Source organism: Ictidomys tridecemlineatus, chromosome 5 (genome assembly GCF_052094955.1).
Source record: "Ictidomys tridecemlineatus isolate mIctTri1 chromosome 5, mIctTri1.hap1, whole genome shotgun sequence".
NCBI lineage: Eukaryota > Metazoa > Chordata > Mammalia > Rodentia > Sciuridae > Ictidomys > Ictidomys tridecemlineatus.
In genome coordinates this window covers 156095912-156114852 of record NC_135481.1, presented here as the reverse complement: position 1 = coordinate 156114852, position 18941 = coordinate 156095912, and the positions used below count along the sequence as shown (strand labels likewise).

Below are 18941 nucleotides of genomic sequence, written 5' to 3'. Positions count from 1 at the left end.
GCACTCCAGTCTAGCCCTTTGCATTTGGGGTTCCACATGAAAATTAAGCCTCAGAGATTAAAGCTTCTGTTGTATGTAACAAGTAAGTTGTGTGTTCTGTGCCTCTAGAATGGTACTTGCTATTTATAATCCTTGGGAAAATTGAGAATATAGTTGCTTGAATCGTTTTTATGTTGAGCTTCTCTCTCAGATCTCCACTGAGAAGGACTTCTCTAATTGTGCTTTTCCTTGGTCCTGCAAACAGGACCGTATCTTTATTCCTCCCTCTCCCTTCTTCCATTGTCAGGAATCAAAGCCAGAGTCTCACCTATACTAGGCAAGCACTTTACCTCTGACTTACACACACAACCTCAAATTTAATATTTTTCAGTTGACATGAAATGTTTTTACTTATGGAATATGGTGTTGTAATTCAATAAATGTAAACAATAAGTAATGATCAAGTGAGCATAATTAGCATTTTTATCTACTTAGATATTATCATTTCTCTGTGTTGAGAATATTCAAACTCTTCTAGTTATTTTGAAATATATAAATGTTGTAAGCTGTAGTTGCCTAATTGTGCTCTATAACATCCAAACTGCTTCCCACTATCTGTGTTTTGATTCCCATTATCTACCCTCTTGGTATCCATCCTCCTTTCCTCCTCTCCTAGTGCTATTTATCTCTTTGTGCTGGCGTATTTCACTTATCATATTGTTCTCTAATGCTCTCCATGTTGTCACAAATGACAGGATTTTGTCCCTTTTAATGACTGAATAATATTTCATTGTGTATATATACCACAATTTTCTAATTCACCTGTCAATGAACATCTGTGTTCATTTCGTATCTTGGCTATTATGAATAGTGCTACAGTAAACATGGCATACAGGTATCATTTATCACTTTGATGTAATGATTTTGTTTCCTCTGGCCAGATATCCAGTACTAGGGCTGGGGTGTAGCTGAGTGTTAGAATGCATGCTGAGGTCCTGGGTTCAATTCCCTACACCACAAAAAAATGAACAAACAAAAAATGGATCTATACCCAGTAAGCAGTAAGATTGCTGGATTATACAGTAATTCTATTTTCAGTTTTTCTAGGAACTTCCTGTTTTTCATAATGACTGTATAATTCTTATAAAACAATAGTGTATAAGTTTCCTTTCATGCATCCTTTCCAGCATTTTGTTGTTGTTGTTGTTGTTATTATTATTATTATTATTATTATATGCTGGGATTGAACCCAAGGGCACTTAACCGCTGAGCCATATCCGTATCCTTTTTTTATTTTTCATCTTGAGATAGGGTCTCACTAAGTTGCTGAGAGTTTTGATAAATTACTGAGACTGCCTTGAACTCACAATCCTCTCTCTCAGCCTCCCAAGTCTGGGATTGCAGGTATGTGCCTCCATTCCCGGCTTGTCTTTTTAATTATAGCCATTCTAATGAAGGTTTTGATTTGAATATGTTGAAGACTTTTTACATATTTGTGTGTCTGTTAAGAAATGTCTATTCAGATAATTTGTCCATTTTTTACTTGGATTATTTGTGGTGTGTGTTTTTTGCTGTTGAGTTGTTTGAGTTATAATATATTCTGGATATGAATCCCTTATCTGTTGAATAATTTACAGAAATTTTCTCCCATTCTGTAGGTCACCTCTTGAGTCTGTTGTTTCCTTTGCTGTGCAGAAACTTCTTACTTTGATATAATCTTATTTGTCTAGCTTTGCTTTTGTTGTCTGTGGGTATTGGATCTTATAAAAAAAAATCTTTGCCTATTCTAATATCTTGAAGTGTTTTCCCCTAGTAGTTTCATAGTTGGGGTCTTAAATTTAGGTTCTTAGTCCATTTGAGTTGTTTTTTGTAGAAGTAGGGATCTAGTTTTATTTTTGTAGATATATCTGTTCAGTTTTTTCAGTATCATTTGTTGAAGGGACTGTCCTTCTCTAGTGTGTGTTTTTGGCCCCTTTATTAAAAGTCAGTTGGCTGTAAATACATGGATTAATTTCTTTTATTCTGTTCTGTGAGTCTCTGCCTTTAAAAAAAATGCCAGTGTTATGGTATTTTGATTATCATAGTTTTATAAATGTTTTGAAGTCAAGCATTGTGATGCCTCTTTTTTTGTTTTTTTTGGTGTGTGTTTTGGTTTGGGTTTTTTTGTTATTGTTTTGTTTTTTTCTAATTCTGTGCTGAATGCCATTGGTATTTTGATGGGGAATCCATTGAATCTGTAGATCACTTTGAGTAATATGATCTTTTAACAATATTAATTCCCAGTCCATTAGCATGAAATGTCTTTCCATTTTTTTGTGACCTCTGATTTCTTTCATGAATGTTTTATAAGAGATTTTTTGCTTCCTTGGTTGAATTTACTGCTGGGTATTTTATTGTTTAAAAACATTGGATATTGTGAATGGGACTACTTTTAAAAAAATTTTTTTCAGACAGTTTGTTTTTGGTGTATAAAATGCTATCTTATTTTGATTTTTTGTTGTTAATTTTGTGTCTTGCAACTTGACTAAATTTGTTTATCATTTCTATCAGTTTTTCAGTGGAGTCCTTTGGGTTTTCTTTGTATAAAATTGTGTCATCTGCAAGTGGGTATAATTGACTTCTTTTTCAATTTGGATGCCCTTTATTTCTTTATGTTGCTTGATTGCTCTGGCTAAGTTTTCTAGTACTGTGTTGAATAAGAGTGATGAAAATGGATATCTTTGCCTTGTTCTAGATCTTTAGAGGAAACACTTTCAGATTTTCCCCATTTAGTGTGACATTGATTGTGGGTTTTTCATATGTAACCTTTATTGTGTTGAGGTATATTCCTTCTGTATCTATTTATTGAACCATTTTTGCATCTCTGGGTTAAATTACAGTTGGTCATGGTTTATGATCTTTTCAATGTGCTGCTGGGTTTGGTTGATTCATATTTGTTGGTTCATATTTTGTTGAGAAATTTTGCTTATGTGCTCATTAAGGTTCATCAGGGATATGTCTTTTTTTTTTTCTTTTTTTCTTTCTTTCAATTTTGGTTTTGGTATCAGGGTAATGCTGGCCTTATAGAAAGAGTTTGGCAGATTTTTCCCCTTTTCAACAAAATTTTTTTAATAGATTGATAATAATTGGTATTAGTTCTTTTAAGTGTTTTGTAAAATTCAACTGTATCTTTGTTTTATTTATTTTCTGTACCACACTGTAACTACTCTGGTCTCACCTTAAACCACAGCCTTTTTGATGATGGTTTCCTTGGTTGCCAAGTGAAAAAATTTCTTCTGAGATATTTTTTAGTTGCAAGTCCTGTTGTATTATCAGTTTTCTCTTTTTTATATTTGCAAAGCCCTACATGAGCCCAAATCATAGCTACTGTTTTCTCTGTCAAGCTCTGAAACCTTTGACAATCACTGCCCTATTTTGCCCTCCCTATGCAACCTTGCTCAGTAGGGAACATTTGAGGTGAAAACAGTTACCAGCAAAGGATGAGTTGTTAGAAGAAATGGTTGAGTGAGTAAAGCGGTGTTGTTTTTGAACTTATGTTATTTTTATTATAAAAGTGAAGTTAATGTAGTGCACTTAAAATATACAGTTAAATTCTACTACAAGGAAATTTTCAGAAAAGTTGTTAAAGTGGCATTGTTCAAAAAAGGAAAAAAATCAGCTATGTAAATATGTCAAAAAGTTCAGTAAAATCATATAGATTGGCTATAACTAAAATCTGTAATCATTGGAGAAATTTTGGAAAGTATACAAAATAAATAAAGGAGATGATGATTGTATAAAGTCATTGATAATCTTTCAATGAATATATGTTTAGTACGTTGTATATGTTTTTCTTATATTGTTAAGTATTCTGTTAACTAAATTTTTAAACTACTGCCTGAGGATTTCATTTTTAGAAAGAGCCCTGGTTATCTTTAATAGTCTACTATTATTCATACACTTGGGTTTGCAGACTTTTTAACATTATGAATAAAAATATTATTGGTAACCTTAAGTATAAATCCAATGCATAGCTAACTGAGTCACTAGGTCAGAAGGAAGACCTTGTATGTGCATGTGTCTGCCAACATTAGGAAAGAAGGGTGGGTACAGGATTCCAACCAGGAATTTTAGTAGGTTGTTTTGTTTAGTTTTTTTAAAATACCCTCATAGGTGTCTTAGTAGCTATTTGTGTATGTAATATTTATTTATTTATTTTGTGAACCTCTTCAGCATATCTCTAGTATCATACTGAAATACCTCAGGAGTAATGTCCATATTTCTCTGTGATCATCCACAGTTGGTTTCAACATGGCTTTCCCACAAAGAAAGTTATAAGAGGGTGTGTATTAGGAATCAGAGGCATTATGATAAGGAAGATATTTAGCCATTTGGCAAAATCATTGGTTAAGAAAATTTTTAGAAACTTTAAAATTTTTATTCTGTTGAAACAAAAAGAATGTCAGTTTCCATGGTGATTAAGCCAAGAATTAATTAAATCATTAAACTGTTTATTGTTCTCTTTCAGCATTAATTTTAAAGATCCACAATTTGCTGAAGATTACATTTTTAAAGCTGTAATGCTTCCAGGAGCAAGGTAACAGCAGTAAACTATCTAGGTTTATTTTTTGTGGATGGGGGCTATTCATCCTTGTAACTAAATACTGTATTTTCAAATGGTCAGAAAGCCAGCAGCTGTGCTAAAACCGAGTGACTGGGAAAAATCCAGCAATGGTCGGCAGTGGAAGCCCCAGCTTGGCTTTAACCGGGACCGGCGGCCTGTCCACCTGGATCAGGCAGCCTTCAGGACTTTGGGGTGAGTGGTAGGTTTTTGTCCCTTGTATAGTTTGCTTTTTTTGAATCATCTGACAAAGCAAGTCAGTATTTTTGATACAGATATCTAAGAGCTCATAAGATACACTGATTTTGTAGATGTTAATGACTTTGATGCTTTTCTGCTTTTCTTCGCTTTTAGAAATCCACATCTCTGTGTCTTTGATGTATATATTGCATGAAAATTGTATTGTGTTCTCTTAAGATATCTCGGTCCTCATTCCTATGTCCTCCCCACCTCCCCACCCCACCCTTGTTGTTTCCCCCCACAGTGCTGGGGATTGAACCCAGGGCCTCAAGCATGCTAGGAAAGTGCTGTACCACTGAGCTGCATCTCCAGCCCACTGACACTTATTTTAAAGGATAAAAACATTCTCTTTACCCTCAAAAGTTTCAGCTGAATTAGTGGATGACAGAGAATTCGTATAAAGGGTTAATCAGTACAGTAGTACGTAAATGCAACTCGTCTCTCAATTTTTTGTGTATCTAGTGCTTGAACAGTGGTGTTCATTGTTGCTTGAATTGCATTTTTGTTCTACTCAGATTATCTTTTAATATGTATAATTGGCCTTTTTTTTAATTGGCCATTTATATTTCCTCTTTGTAAATTTCTGATTTTTGTCTTTTGCTCTTATTAGCTACTGAATCATCTTTTTCCCAGCTATAGAAATGACAATAAATAGAGAGGACTTTGAAACAATTACAGGTAAAGCTAGGATTAAAACAAACAAACAAAATAACCCAGCAGGCTGGAGGAAATAGTAATGAATTATGATTGAAGAATTAATGATAACTTATAAATAGGTATTTCTAATTACTAGAGAAGGAAAGTGCTGTAGCTCAATGGTACAGCACTTTCCTAATAAATTACATCAGCATGTAATTTATTCCCCAAATAATAGGAAAAATGGTGTGGCATAGTGGTTAAGAGAGTGGGCTTTGAACCCTAAATATTTGGATTCAGTTTCCTTTTTTACCACTTAATATAATTTTAAAAGTTACTGGACCATTCTATGCCTCAGTTTAATTATATGTAAAATGGAGACAATAATTACATCTACCTCATGACATTGTAAGAATTAAGTGAACTAATGTGTGTCAAGCATTTAGAATAGTCCCTAAACACCGTGTAAGTAAACATTAGCTGCAACTGTGGTTGTTTTAGAAAACCTTCATTCTTAGTATTAAAAGAAACAAATTTAGAATGGTCTTAGAATACCTTGTGGTTGTGTGAAGCACACCTGTAATTCCAGCAAGCTGGGAATCTAAAGCAGAAGGATCATGAGTACAAGGCATACTCAGCAATTTAGCAAGACCCTGTCTCAAAATAAAAAGGGTTAGAGTTATAGCTCAGTGACAGAATACCTCTGAGTTCAGATCCAGAATTGGTGGGCGGGGGGGGGGGGGGGGTGGTCATTTCCCATTATTCCAGCTATTCTGGAAAGCCACATAAAAATGCTTTTATTTTAAGCCAGGGTCTTGCTAAGTTGCCAAGGCTGGCTTTGAACTTGATATCCTTTTGCCTCAGTCTTCTGAGTTGCTTAAATTACACATATATACCATCATGCCCAGCTCTAAAGATACTCTTAATTTGTCATCCATGTTCTTCTTTTTTTTTAATTTATCCTGAGAAAATAATTTTAGAGACAAACAATTATATGTGTAAGTATTTGGGTACATTATATCTATAATACTAGCACTGAATAAGAAGAAAGGCTTAAAAATATGAACTCTCATTATAGTGAAGTATTTCATGGTTCTGTAGTATATATATTATAATTGTGAAAATTAAAAATAGAAGGAAATGTTTGATATAGTAAATTGAAAATAGCAAGATGTAGAGGAATAATGTGTATAGTGATAGCAACAGCATGGTCCTAAAGGAAAAAAATGGAAATGTGGAGCGGGGGAATGTAAGACATTATTGTTTTGCATATATAATGTTATATTTAAATGATTACCATTTAATCTTGGTGTAACCACCATTACCATTGTATGCAGTTTTAAACTTTAATTATAAATTAAACTTCTTAATTTTCAGCTTATTCGGGTAAAGAGACGGCTCCTAGCATTTAATTAATTGTGTCAAATTAGTGTGATGGATATATCTATATTTTTTCCTGATGTGGGGGATTCTTTTACAGCCACGTTATGCCACGGGGCTCAGGAACTGGTATTTACAGCAATGCTGCACCACCACCTCCCACTTACCAGGGAAACTTATACAGGCCACTGTTGAGAGGACAAGCCCAAATTCCAAAACTAATGTCAAGTAAGTTTTTACTAATTTGTTATTTTACATTCTAAACTAAATATCAGAGCAGAGGATGATTTCTAATCCCCATTGCTAAAAAATTCATGTATCGGTGCAAAGGTAAGGACTTTAAAAACATAATTTATAAGAATTTTAAGAGAATACTTTAGGCAAAATCTTTTAAATACGTTTTATCTTCACTGTATAATTAATTAAATAAAACGAACGGGATTTTTTCCTTCACTTCACTTATAAATATGGTTTTTAGTTAACATGCAGAAAGGCATGTGGAGTTGATTGGCGTTCATTCCATTAATGCAAATATTTGGGCAGTTAAATCAGGCAATAGATTGTCAAAAAAACAAAAGTATCTTTTTTGTTGTTGTTGTGTTTTAGTGTTGGGGATCAAACCCAGGGCCTTGTGTATGTTAGGCAAGCATTCTACCACTGAGCCACAAAAAGTATCCCTTTTATAAATAAAGCTAGGCATTGCTTTAGTTAGGGATGTTCCTTTAAACTTGTGGTTCTATGAAGACCTTGAGTTTCTTTAACCCCTCATAACTTGTGGACAGTTCTGAAATATTTTTTAATATTTATTTTTTAGTTGTATTTGGGTACAGTACCTTTACTTATTTATTTTTATGTGGTGCTGAGGATCGAACCCAGGACCTCACACGTGCTAGGCGAGTGCTCTACCACTGAGCCATAACCCCAGCCCCCAGTTGTAAAATTTTAACTACATAAATAATTAACATGGTATTTTGATTGCTTTAGGGAAAGGTAGAAAGTAATGTAATGTTAAACTTTATAGATTTTGCACTAACTTTATCTATTTAATGTTATTTTTTAACTCTATGGCTGCACCCATTTATCAAGGAAGTGTAAGTGATGTGCCAAATTCTCAAAACCACTGTCATCATGAGGATTTTATTTCTATGTTTCCTGTTATCTGATTGGTACCCAACCAGACAGACGCAGCATGGCGAGAGAAGAAACAGGGTAGCAAGATGCTAACATTTGTTAAGTGTGAATGTCATGTCATTTGAAAATTTGTTTTCTAAATGTTTGAAATGTTTCATAATTTTTTTAAAAGAGTCTACTGTAATACAGATTACCTTCAGAGCTCTTTATACCAGATTCATAGTAATTGAATTGCTAGGTTAAATTAATAATTGTTAGAAAATATTTATGCTCTGTGCCTACCACTGTTATAATGCTGAGTAAATTACAAACTACTTTTTAACCTAAAACTCAGATTTTTCTGGGGATGGTACCCAAAGAAAAAAATGGGTTCTGAAGGTCTTATTGTCTCAGGGCCCTCTGTTTCCAGGGTTTGCTTTCTCTAGTGGTCTGACTTGGAGTAGTCTATGCTTTAATGTCAGTGATTGGAGAATTATGAGAGATTATCTTGAAAACTATGGACTTTAGCAGTTTTATTTAGTGAAGTGTAGAAAGAGTGAAGAGTTTAATGAGCCTGTGGGGATCTGTGTGATACAGAGGTTAAATAGCTGCTTCCCTCATAAGATTTAGCAAATAAGATTTCTGACTCCTTCCATATATTCAATATCAAGTCATACTTTATATAACAGGAGAGTCTCATCACTTTGAAAGAACTGTTTATGCCTTGAGATTTTTCCTGTAAATGGTAAAAGCATGTCCAACTTAGTTTTAAAGATGGCTGTTGATTGACACAGTTCTTAATCAGTTCCCTTTTTCTTACAGCTCTTTGGCATTTGCTTTCATCTGTATGCTAACACAGCTTCCAAATAGAAAAAAGAATCGAGATGCAGAAATTCTGGAGCTGGCATGTCTCAGCTTGTTTAGTTTTATGTATATTATCTCAAGATGATAATTATGAGGAATTTCTGAGGTTATTGCATTGAGTAACCTTAAAAGATTTGAGTAGCAAAGGTGAAAACATGAGTTTCCCATTAGTCAGCTTCCCTCCATTCCTCATGTGTTAGTTGATTTTGTATTACTATAATGAAATACATGAGACAGACTAGCCTATAAAGAAAAGAAGTATATTTTGATTCAGAGTTCTGGAGGTGTGAGGTTGAGGGGCCCCATGTGGTGATTGCCTTCTTGCTGGCAGAGTCCTGAAGCAGTGCAGAGCATCACATGAGGAGACAAGGAGTATGTGAGAGAGAGAGAGAGAGAGAGAGAGAGAGAGAGAGAGTGTGTGTGTGTGTGTGTGTGTGTGTGTGTGTGTGTGTGCGCGCGCGTGTTTGCGCGCATGTGTAATCTCCATTTTATAAAGCCACCAGGATTTAATTATGAGGACTCTACCCATATGACCTTATCTGATCCTAATCATCTCTCAAAGGCCCCATGTTGGACCTTGTAGTCAAATAAAGTTTTGACTCTCTTAATACCTCACTGTGGGAATTAAATTTGAATATATGAAGCCATGAGGGACATTCAAACTATATTCAAATTGTAGTACTATATTTCCTTAGGTATAGTAATCACAGGCCCACTATCACCATGGTCTGTCTAACTATTACCTAGTTACTTGCTCATTTATCTTTGCTTAATTTTTTTTTTAACTCACATTGATTTATTTTCTGCTCTGATATTATTGGTTTGATATGCTTTTTTCCCCCCAAATACGGTATCAAAAAGAGATGTGGCTCACTGATAGAGTGCATGTTTAGCAAGTGTGAGGACATGGGTTCATTCCCCAATACCCATCTTCCCCCCCCAAAAAAAGAAGGAAAACAGGTCAAATACACATTGAAATGAATATATAACCATGTACATAAAAAAATTGTTCACACACTTGTTCCCCCAAATCATCTTGCATATTATTCTTTGAGAAATGTTAGAAATGTTACTCTAGGTTACTGATCCTTAACTTTTGAGGAATCATAGGCCCATAATCTAACATTCATGGACCTAATCTCCAGAAAGTTACTCAGTATGAGGGTATTGTCTTTCAGTTTCAGACCACTGGATCTTGCTTGCTCTAAGATGAAAACAAGGGTCTGGGAATGTAGCTCAGTGGTAGAATGCTTGCTAGCATGTGTGAGGCTGGGATCCATCCCTGGCACCACAAAAATAAATAAATAAACCTGAAGTTTATTTTGTTCATCAGCATCTTCACACCAAAGGTAGGGAATTTTGCTCCCTTTAAGGGACCTGCAGTCCTATAGTTCTTGGTCTGCTTTTCATGGAAATATGCAACACTTACTTGCACCTATGCATTTTATTTCAAGTAGAGGATACTTCAGGTAAATAAATCCTCCTTTGCTATTGTTGTAGCTATTATTAGATATAATTTACACATACAAAATATTTATTAGGTACATATTATTTTTATTTTTCCTTTTAGTCCTTTATCTTCTTTGTAGTACTTGAGATCAATCCCAGAGCCTTGTACATTCTAGGCAAGCACTTTATCACTGAGCTATTCTGCCAACCCTTTGCTTCCTGTCCTAATTAGCTGTGTGTAATAATGTCAGTTCTAAACTTTCAAAGTATTGAAAATAGTTTTCAAATTCCTAATCCTGCCTTCTTGAAACCCTAAGCTTCTGAGCCTTCTGATTGAGAAGCACAGAACTTGAGGTTAGTTCTTACTTGAGGTTAGTCCTTCCGTAAAATAAAAATCATACAAAGCATCACAAACAGCATAAGTGTCTGTGAAACTTGGAGGTTGTATACTGTGGTGGAAAGTGACTAAGAACATAACCCATGGCATTACTCTGCCCTGTAATAATCCTTTGACCTCAGCAGATTTTGGTCAGTACCCCAAGTTTCTTATCTCGAAGATGTTACAGAGAATATGAACGTCTGTGTCACAGAATATTTATTTAGACTAAGTCAGTTTAGGTTGTTAAATACTTAAAACAGTACCTTACACATAAGTACTATGAAACTATTAAAGGATGAAAAATCAACTTTCCTTTTTATAGAATTTTGAACTTTAAAATTTGGTTAGAGATTGTTTTTGTACAATGTAAATCTAAACCATTTAATCTTATTTTACAATGTTTTTAGTTTCCTATTTTCTTCATATAGTGTAAAATTAATATTCAAGAAGGGCCATTTGGTCAAACTGCCAACTCTTTATCAAGTGTCTGCTGCAGGTGTTTCTTATTGTTGGTCTTTGATTTGTCTTTGATGTGTCAGTTTTTGGCTGATGAGTAATTGTCTAGGTATTGATAACTTGTTGGAGTCAAGTGCAGTCCTGAGTACTCAGTATGAATAAGGGATTCAGTTTCTGCAGCCCTTATGAGAACCTGATATGTGACTTCTCTTCATTTCGCTCAGTAAACTTGCCAATTAGCTGCATTTGAAAAAGTGATTTTTGATTAGTGCAATCAGTAAACATGGAATCTTTTCTGTGATTGCCATGCTGATTAGGTAAATTGTCACTTGAGAAGCTATTGGTGAAGCCTTGGTTTATGTGGCCTTAGGGCTCTAGAAAAGGAATAAGTTTTTAAAGACCAAAGGAAAAAAATTAACCATCATTTTCCTCTCTCGCCTGTACCTTCTGAAGTGCAATTCACTATCAGAATTTTTTTCCTCCCTCTCAAATGGATTTTCTGTTAGAGCCATACAAATGAATGATAATAAGTTTGTTTTACCATCTACTTCATTACTTATCAGCCAGGAAATGTTTCTCCTTAACACTTAAGAGTTATATATATTACTCAGTGCCACATGAAGAAATTTGAAGAAAGGTGCTTTGAAGTTTTTGTTTGATCTTTTCCATTTTTCTTTGGGGATTGAAAACAAGGGATGACAGAATTAAAGATTTTAGAAATTTTGCTTAGTTTTTTTTTTTAATTTTTTTTTCCTTTTTTGCACATGTTTTTCACTATGGGGAAAAAAAATGTCCTGGAAGTAAGAAATAGTAAATGTGAAATAGAGAAAACCTGTATGCTAGCTAGAAGTTATGGAATAGGAACTTTTGCTAGCTTTCTAGAACTTTGTATTCAGGTAAACTGTTGAAGAGTTCTCTTCCTGCCCCTGCTAAACATTTATGTTTAGTGAACCTTAATTTCAGTTCTGCTTGGATATATAGCTTTAATATGTAGCATGTTTAAATCTAATGCATTTGTATAACTGATGGTGATGGCTTTCCCTCTGTTCATTCTATTTCTAGGAAAAAATGTGAAAGTTTTGTTTTTCATAAGATATTAGGATAAGTATTTTGAAAGATTTTTCTTAAAATAGATTTTTTATTGTCTTCATTTGATCTTAAATTTATTAAGAATCTAGTATGGAAGCTTTTTTTAAAGTACCACAGAGAATGTATTCAATGATTATGTCATGGAATACATAAAGAGATACCCTGGTACTGGAATCACAGAATTGTTTTAATGAAAAGTGTGTTACCGGGTGATCACAGCAATTATGTGCATGTGAAGCACAATTTAGATAGAGGTCCAAATGCAATTCACTATATTTCTTTTTACTTCTTTTATATTAGCTAAGTTTGTTTATGTAAAGGCACTAAAATAATATTAGGAACATTTGAACTGATTCTGATTTTCATACTCCATATGAATAGACCAGTGGGTTTCAAGTTTAACAAAATAATATTCAGAAAAAGTGGCACAAATGTTGATTTACTTTCTGCAGATTGCTTTCTCATAAATGATAACTCATTGAAAGTTTTACAATATGCTGAGTAAACCAATCTTAAAATTTCCCATAGAAAGAAAGTACATAATTGAAATGATTGCTGTTTTTTTTAAGAATGTCTGGATTTTCTGGTGGCTTTGAGTCTGTAGTAGTAATTCTTTCTGGGCCTTTCAGAGTAAGGAACTGTCTTCTCCCATTTTCTGTGGATTTCGTGGTGATTAGCTTCCTGAACTTCCATTCTAATTTTGAATAGGCACTACCTATCTGATGACCACCATAAAATCTCCTCAGTTTTGTTACTCAGTTTAACTTGTAGTCTTTGGCTTTTAAGAGGTTATTTAAAAAAAAAAAAGATTTTAATTTATATCAACTAGACATACCACCTTTTTTCCTATTCAAAAATGGGATTCCTGAAGCAACGGCTGGTTTTCCCCTTCTTTTCTGAAAGAGTTGCTTCTAGTTTTCCTGCTGGAAACCTCTGCTGGTCATGGACCAAGGGGGCAGTGGGCTGCAGATAGCCAGTCCCTTTCAGGTAGTATGTCCACATTTAGAAAACCCTCCCAGTCTAGCCATCTCAGTCATGTCAAGAGGGGAAGAAAGTCCAGAGCAGAGGTAGCCAGTTATGTCATGATTATGAATAATAAATAATTTACGTATTTCCATATTCTTCTTTGTGGTGTTTTTTAAAACACAGTTCTACTTTTCTCCCCCCCTCATCCCTTTTTCTTTTCCACCAAAAATCAGATTGCATTTTTGGGTCTTAACTAGAGATAAGCTTTCATATCTTCCCTCCTTTAAGACAGTAATTTTGAAAAGCATGTTTCTAGTTTGTGTTTCCATTAAAATGTGAGCCTGAATACATTATAGTAAGCCTTGTTGTCCTTGGTCTCGGGACTCTGGAGTAGGTTACTGTCCTCACACAGTGAACTCATTAGACAACTTCTGGAACCAGCTGTTTTAATTAGGTCACAGCAAACCCTGCTAAAGGCTGGAGCCAGGAGCTGTGGTTGGTTGATAGCCGGCCCCCTGAACTGCTGAATGCCCTGACTGACCGGGTGTTGGTGGGCTTTTCCTCCCATATAATGTTCAGTTTATATAGAAGAGCATGTTCAGTTTATATAGAAGAGCAGCAGCCATCTATTTGTATCTTATAGTTAGATGTTGCTAGTTCAGTTTTTTTGGAGGGGAGAGGTTTGACTATCAAAAACGAGAGAAAAGTGGGTGGTCCTTCATTGTCATGTCTTCCTGGTTTGTGTTGGAGAGATTGTGCTCTGTGCTTTTATGTCATAGCCGTTGACATTTTAGGAGGAAAATTTCAGTGTTTGTTTTAAAATTACTGTTTGTTCAGTCTGCATTTATGAAAAAGACTATAAGACTTTTCCTTTTGTACAGCATTTAAAATATAAGTGTTAAAAATATTGTTTATACATGCAGAGGACAAATGATAAAGCAAATATATCAATTGATCCTGTTGCTTACTTTTTATACTTGGGTGTATAATTATGATACTAATTTACTTGGTTTATGTTCTCAGATTTTTTAATTATAAAATATATGGGTAACTGAAAAATGATTACTTAAAAAATTTTTTGTTTTACTCTTCTTTGCTATTTTCCAGATATGAGGCCCCAGGATTCCTGGCGAGGTCCTCCTCCTCTTTTCCAACAGCAAAGATTTGACAGGTAATATTAAAGCAAACATGACTTTTAAGTATTTTTCCACATCAACATTTGGGGTTTATTGGCTTTTTAGAATCTAAAATTTCCATAGTTCACATATACTTTTTCCTACCAAAAATAATTTTTTTTGTACCTATCCTTTGGGAAAATATATAGTTACCACTTGGAATTAAAATACTCAACTTTATATACTTGGGTTCTTGGCCTTTATTTTATTGAAGTTTTTTGAGATGCCCTGAAAAATGCAACACAGCTTAAAACTGTATTAGGTTTTGGTCAGGCTAAACAAATTTCTTTTTAGAAGAGCTGTGCAACTTAATGAGGCATAACTAATGGTGTTCCACTTTTATCATTTCTGTGTGGGCAACACAGCGTTAGTACAGACCAACCATTGATCCTTGCTACAAACCTCTTGAAGTCCTAATCAGCTTCTTTGGTAAAACTTTTTCAGGGCTGACAAGCCTATTGTAGGGCAGTGTCACTGTAGGTCAGTAGTTATTAGTTGCCACTGAAAACAGTTTCTTTAACTACTTAAGACTGAACTGAATTAAACGCAGAAGGGACTCAGAAGAGGATTATGGGATCTGCAGTCTAATAAGTGCCATGGACTAGGAAGAATGTGACATGGTTTAATAACAAGGGATGTTTGACATGTGTTCCCTCATTGATAAGTTGTGTGCTCCTAAGTAAGGTGGACTCTAAACAACAAGACATCTAGGCACGTTATGAATAATTATATTATCATGTAGAATGATTTTTTAAAGGCAGCTTTAAAATGTATGGTTCATGCTAGTTTTGCCAACAGTAAATGCAAAAACAGATGGAGCCCCATCATAGTAAGGCTTCCTGTTTTGCATTTTCAGTTCCAATCTGTTTTATTCCCCTCTCCTTTGGTGTTTTAGCAATCTCTAATCTGTTCACATCTGAAGTGAGTAGTGTTTTTAAATTTAATACAACTGGAAGTATGTATACTTATGTTTTATTTTTAGTATAAGTGCTCAAACCCAACATTATATGATATTATTTCCTTATCAAAAAATAACAACATTTTTATACAAATATGGGGTAAATTTTTCTAAATTATATACTTAGTTTTCCCATTTTATTGCTCACTTCTTCCCCATGTTAATAATAATTGCTAATATTTATTATCTGCTCATGAACTATCAGCACCATTTTAGCATCCTGTGAAAAACATGATCTTATATATTCCTACCACTAATCTTTTTGCTATTATTTTTACTAATGAAGAAACTGAGGCACATAGTTTAGTAGCTTACCTTAGGTCACTTTTCCATTATCATTCTTTACTAGGAAATATTCACTAAAACAAAACTCCTAAGAATATTTACTCTGAGCATAATATAAAGGCCACAGTGACTTCAAAGGAAGTGAAGAATCTACTTCTATTGGGGCATTCTTCAGTCTTAGCAGCTTTCCTTCCTCTTTACAAATGACAAGTTTTCCTAAGATCATCATCATCGTCCTTTTCCTTGCCCTGATGTTTTTACTCTACCCTAACCAAGTACTGGTATTATCCTGACTGACTTTGTGAAATCAGCAAATTAAGGGCAAGTTTTAAAGGGTGTTTTGTGCTTCCATTTTAGATAGATACAAGCAAAAGTTAAATGTAAGTTAACTTAAAAGTTAAAAAGAATTCTATTTTATAAGTCTTAAATCCGGTCATTTAAGAAATAGGCCATTTTATTTATAAAGAAAACTAAGTTTGAATTCTGATATGCTAGGTTTTCCATTAGCTAATTAGTAGGTGTTTTACATCATTTCATAGTACTTGTCAGTCCAACCATTCAGACCTTATAAGACTTAGAGAGGAAAAACTGTTTTGATTTTGCCAATTTATAACAACTGGAGTTATAAGATCCAGGTTTTACATAAGGTCCTTAATTTGGTACATTTCCACTGTACTATTTTGAGGGTTTGTTGAGAATCCTTAGAAAAGGGAGTTTTGGGTGTTTTTTTTTTTCCTGAACTACACTGTGTTGTCTTTGAATTATTTCCTAGTTAGATATTGTCATTTATAATACATATATTCATTTGATTCAGAAATACAATAGGAACATCCCCGTCCCCCACCCCCTCTCCCCACACAAAGACAAGCTAGTGTTCATATTAAGCAAAAATGTCTGGCATTTGAGTTCCCTTTGCCACTTGAGTTCTGCCACATTGTCTGGGTTCTTATTGCTAGAGGAGGCTTGTCTTTTCTCGTCCTATGCAAAGCAGGCATTTAGTTTTTAACCTACGGGTGTTAAGCTTAGATAGTCATGGGAAATCTTTAAAAACTCTAATTTGCTGTATGTCTAAATTAAAATTACTCAAATTGGTAGACTTCATATGCCAGTTACTTTTCAAAGCAGTAATTTGGAAACTTAAAACAGAATAGTGTTTCTGCTGTGATGCCAAAAATGTCTCAGATAAGCTAGTTTTATACCAGCTAATTTTGAAAAGTTAAGATGTGCCAATTTCAGTGCTCCTATCTCAGATCTTAAAGATATATTTTCCTAGGCCAATTTTAATTTGTATATGCAAATTTATATGATCAATATAGAAATATGATTGTCTTGTGAAAAACAAAGGCCTCTCTTGCAATTATCAGCAAAAGAAAGTAGTGGATGTCACTGTTACTTTATTCTTTTTACTTTTAATGAATGATTTTTATCATAAATATCTGTCAAATACTGTTAGTAATAATTTCAAATGAAAAGAATTGTGTGTTTTTAATCTGTCTTTGTTCCTAACCTACTTTTCAAACAAAATATTTTTAAATTGCATTTATGATATATATTATCCATGCCAGCCGATTTTCCTGACATAGTTTCATGTGAATTTTATCGTTGTAAAACTAAAAAGAAAAACTGGTCACAGTAAAAACGATATGTGATTTGCATTTTTGGCTTGTGGGTTTTGCACAAATGGCCAAGATTGATGACCCGCCTTGGTCACAGTGCAGTTCTGAGCCCCTCACCTCTGGGAAGACCAGAAGAGACCATTCCTATCTCTGCATATGGAGCTGTTCTTGCTGAAACAGATTAAATATCTTGCTAGAATTTATTTTTTCTAATAATGGACCTAAAAATAATTATGAGCTCCAAACATATGCATTTCCTTCTGAGTTATAGACTTTTAATTTTATTTTGAATCACAGCAAGTTATCTTAATGGAGTTCTAGTTTCTAACACTTAACTGTAAAGAATAGATTTGGCCTTCTTTAGAGAGCTGTTATTCTGTTTAAATGATCACACAAAAATAATTATCTTTGGGTTTGTTTATTTGTTTGTTTGTTTTAAAGAAGGTAAGCTCTAAGTGAAGGGAGAAAGGTAGAATGTAGAGAGGATGGAGTCAGGCTTGAATGGCTTTGAGAATACATTACCCGGTGAGCTCAACTTTGGGCTTTATATCCCTAGGAGCATTTTTCCCCCTAAAAAGGGAAATTTATATGCCAGTATGGTAACAATTAATATCAACTAGTCAGTATTTAAGTGAATGTAAAAGTTAATTCTTCCTTAATATCCTTAATGCCCCAAAGCTTTTAATGTTAAATATACTAGAGAATTTTCCTTTTGTTTATTCTTTGTGTAGTGACTTATAAGAAGTTGAAAGTTATTCAAGGAGTAAGTTTTATATCTTAAATGGCAATTGCCTTTAGAAGGTATATGTATGCTACATCATTTATGGGACAGCTTTTAATGAAGTTATGATTTGATACCTTATACCTGTTGTTTTGTATCTGCAAAGTTAAAATAGGCACTTGAAGACAATTAAAACATTTCTTTCGACTAGTAATCTGGGACAGCAAACTGGGTTATAATAGCTGTTGAATCTGTGTTCCCATGTAAACTGTACACCAAATGCCAGTCAGCCCATGCCAATTAGTGCTCATGTTGCTAGGTCACCGTGGTCAATTGAAAGCTGCATCAATAGAACTTGAAAAGGTTTCCTCCCGATCAGACCTTCTGACATATTGAGCAGAATAATGGATGGGAAAAAACAGCCAAGTCCCCTACCCTGGATTCAAAATACTCAGCAGTAAGAATTCATTTACAACCTGCAATTAACTAGAAAGAATGGATTCCAAGAACAAGTCTGGACATTTAAAAAAAAAAATAAAGCCTCATTCTCCTGTCTTGTACATGTCTACTCTTTGGATAGCTTCATAAATGTAACCAACTTGGTGATCTTGGATCTGTATCTTCAAATGACTAGAAGGAAATTTTACAATTGGAAATGAACAAATTACTTTTTTTTTTTTTTAAGTTAGACCTGACTGAATTTAAAGATTTTGTTAAATAGCTGCTGAAATATATTAGACTGTACTGGATATAAACAAGGGCCATTCTTACATTCTGTATTGCATGTGACAAATCCAGACAGATTGGATTGTCCTAAATGATATCTTTTAGGCTTTGTATAGTGTAAGAGGCTTGACTTCTAATGCAGACATGGTACCTTTCTACAGAGGTGCTGGAGCTGAACCTTTACTGCCGTGGAACCGGATGCTCCAAACCCAAAATGCAGCCTTCCAGCCAAACCAGTACCAGATGTTAGCCGGGCCTGGTGGGTATCCACCTAGACGAGATGATCGTGGAGGAAGACAGGTAATACTTCCT

General features: G+C 34.3%; 1 protein-coding gene across 4 annotated transcripts in view; it reads left to right on the top strand.

Annotated features, from left to right (window-relative positions):
- Xrn2 (5'-3' exoribonuclease 2) overlaps positions 1-18941 on the top strand; it is a 74517-nt gene that overhangs the window by 52442 nt on the left and 3134 nt on the right. For all 4 annotated transcript variants that reach the window (XM_078051329.1, XM_078051327.1, XM_078051328.1 and 1 more), the window contains 5 exons: positions 4487-4555; positions 4643-4774; positions 6936-7063; positions 14256-14319; positions 18791-18929. In XM_078051329.1, coding sequence (XP_077907455.1) covers positions 4487-4555; positions 4643-4774; positions 6936-7063; positions 14256-14319; positions 18791-18929 — 532 coding nt within the window. The remainder of the gene's footprint in view (positions 1-4486; positions 4556-4642; positions 4775-6935; positions 7064-14255; positions 14320-18790; positions 18930-18941) is intronic.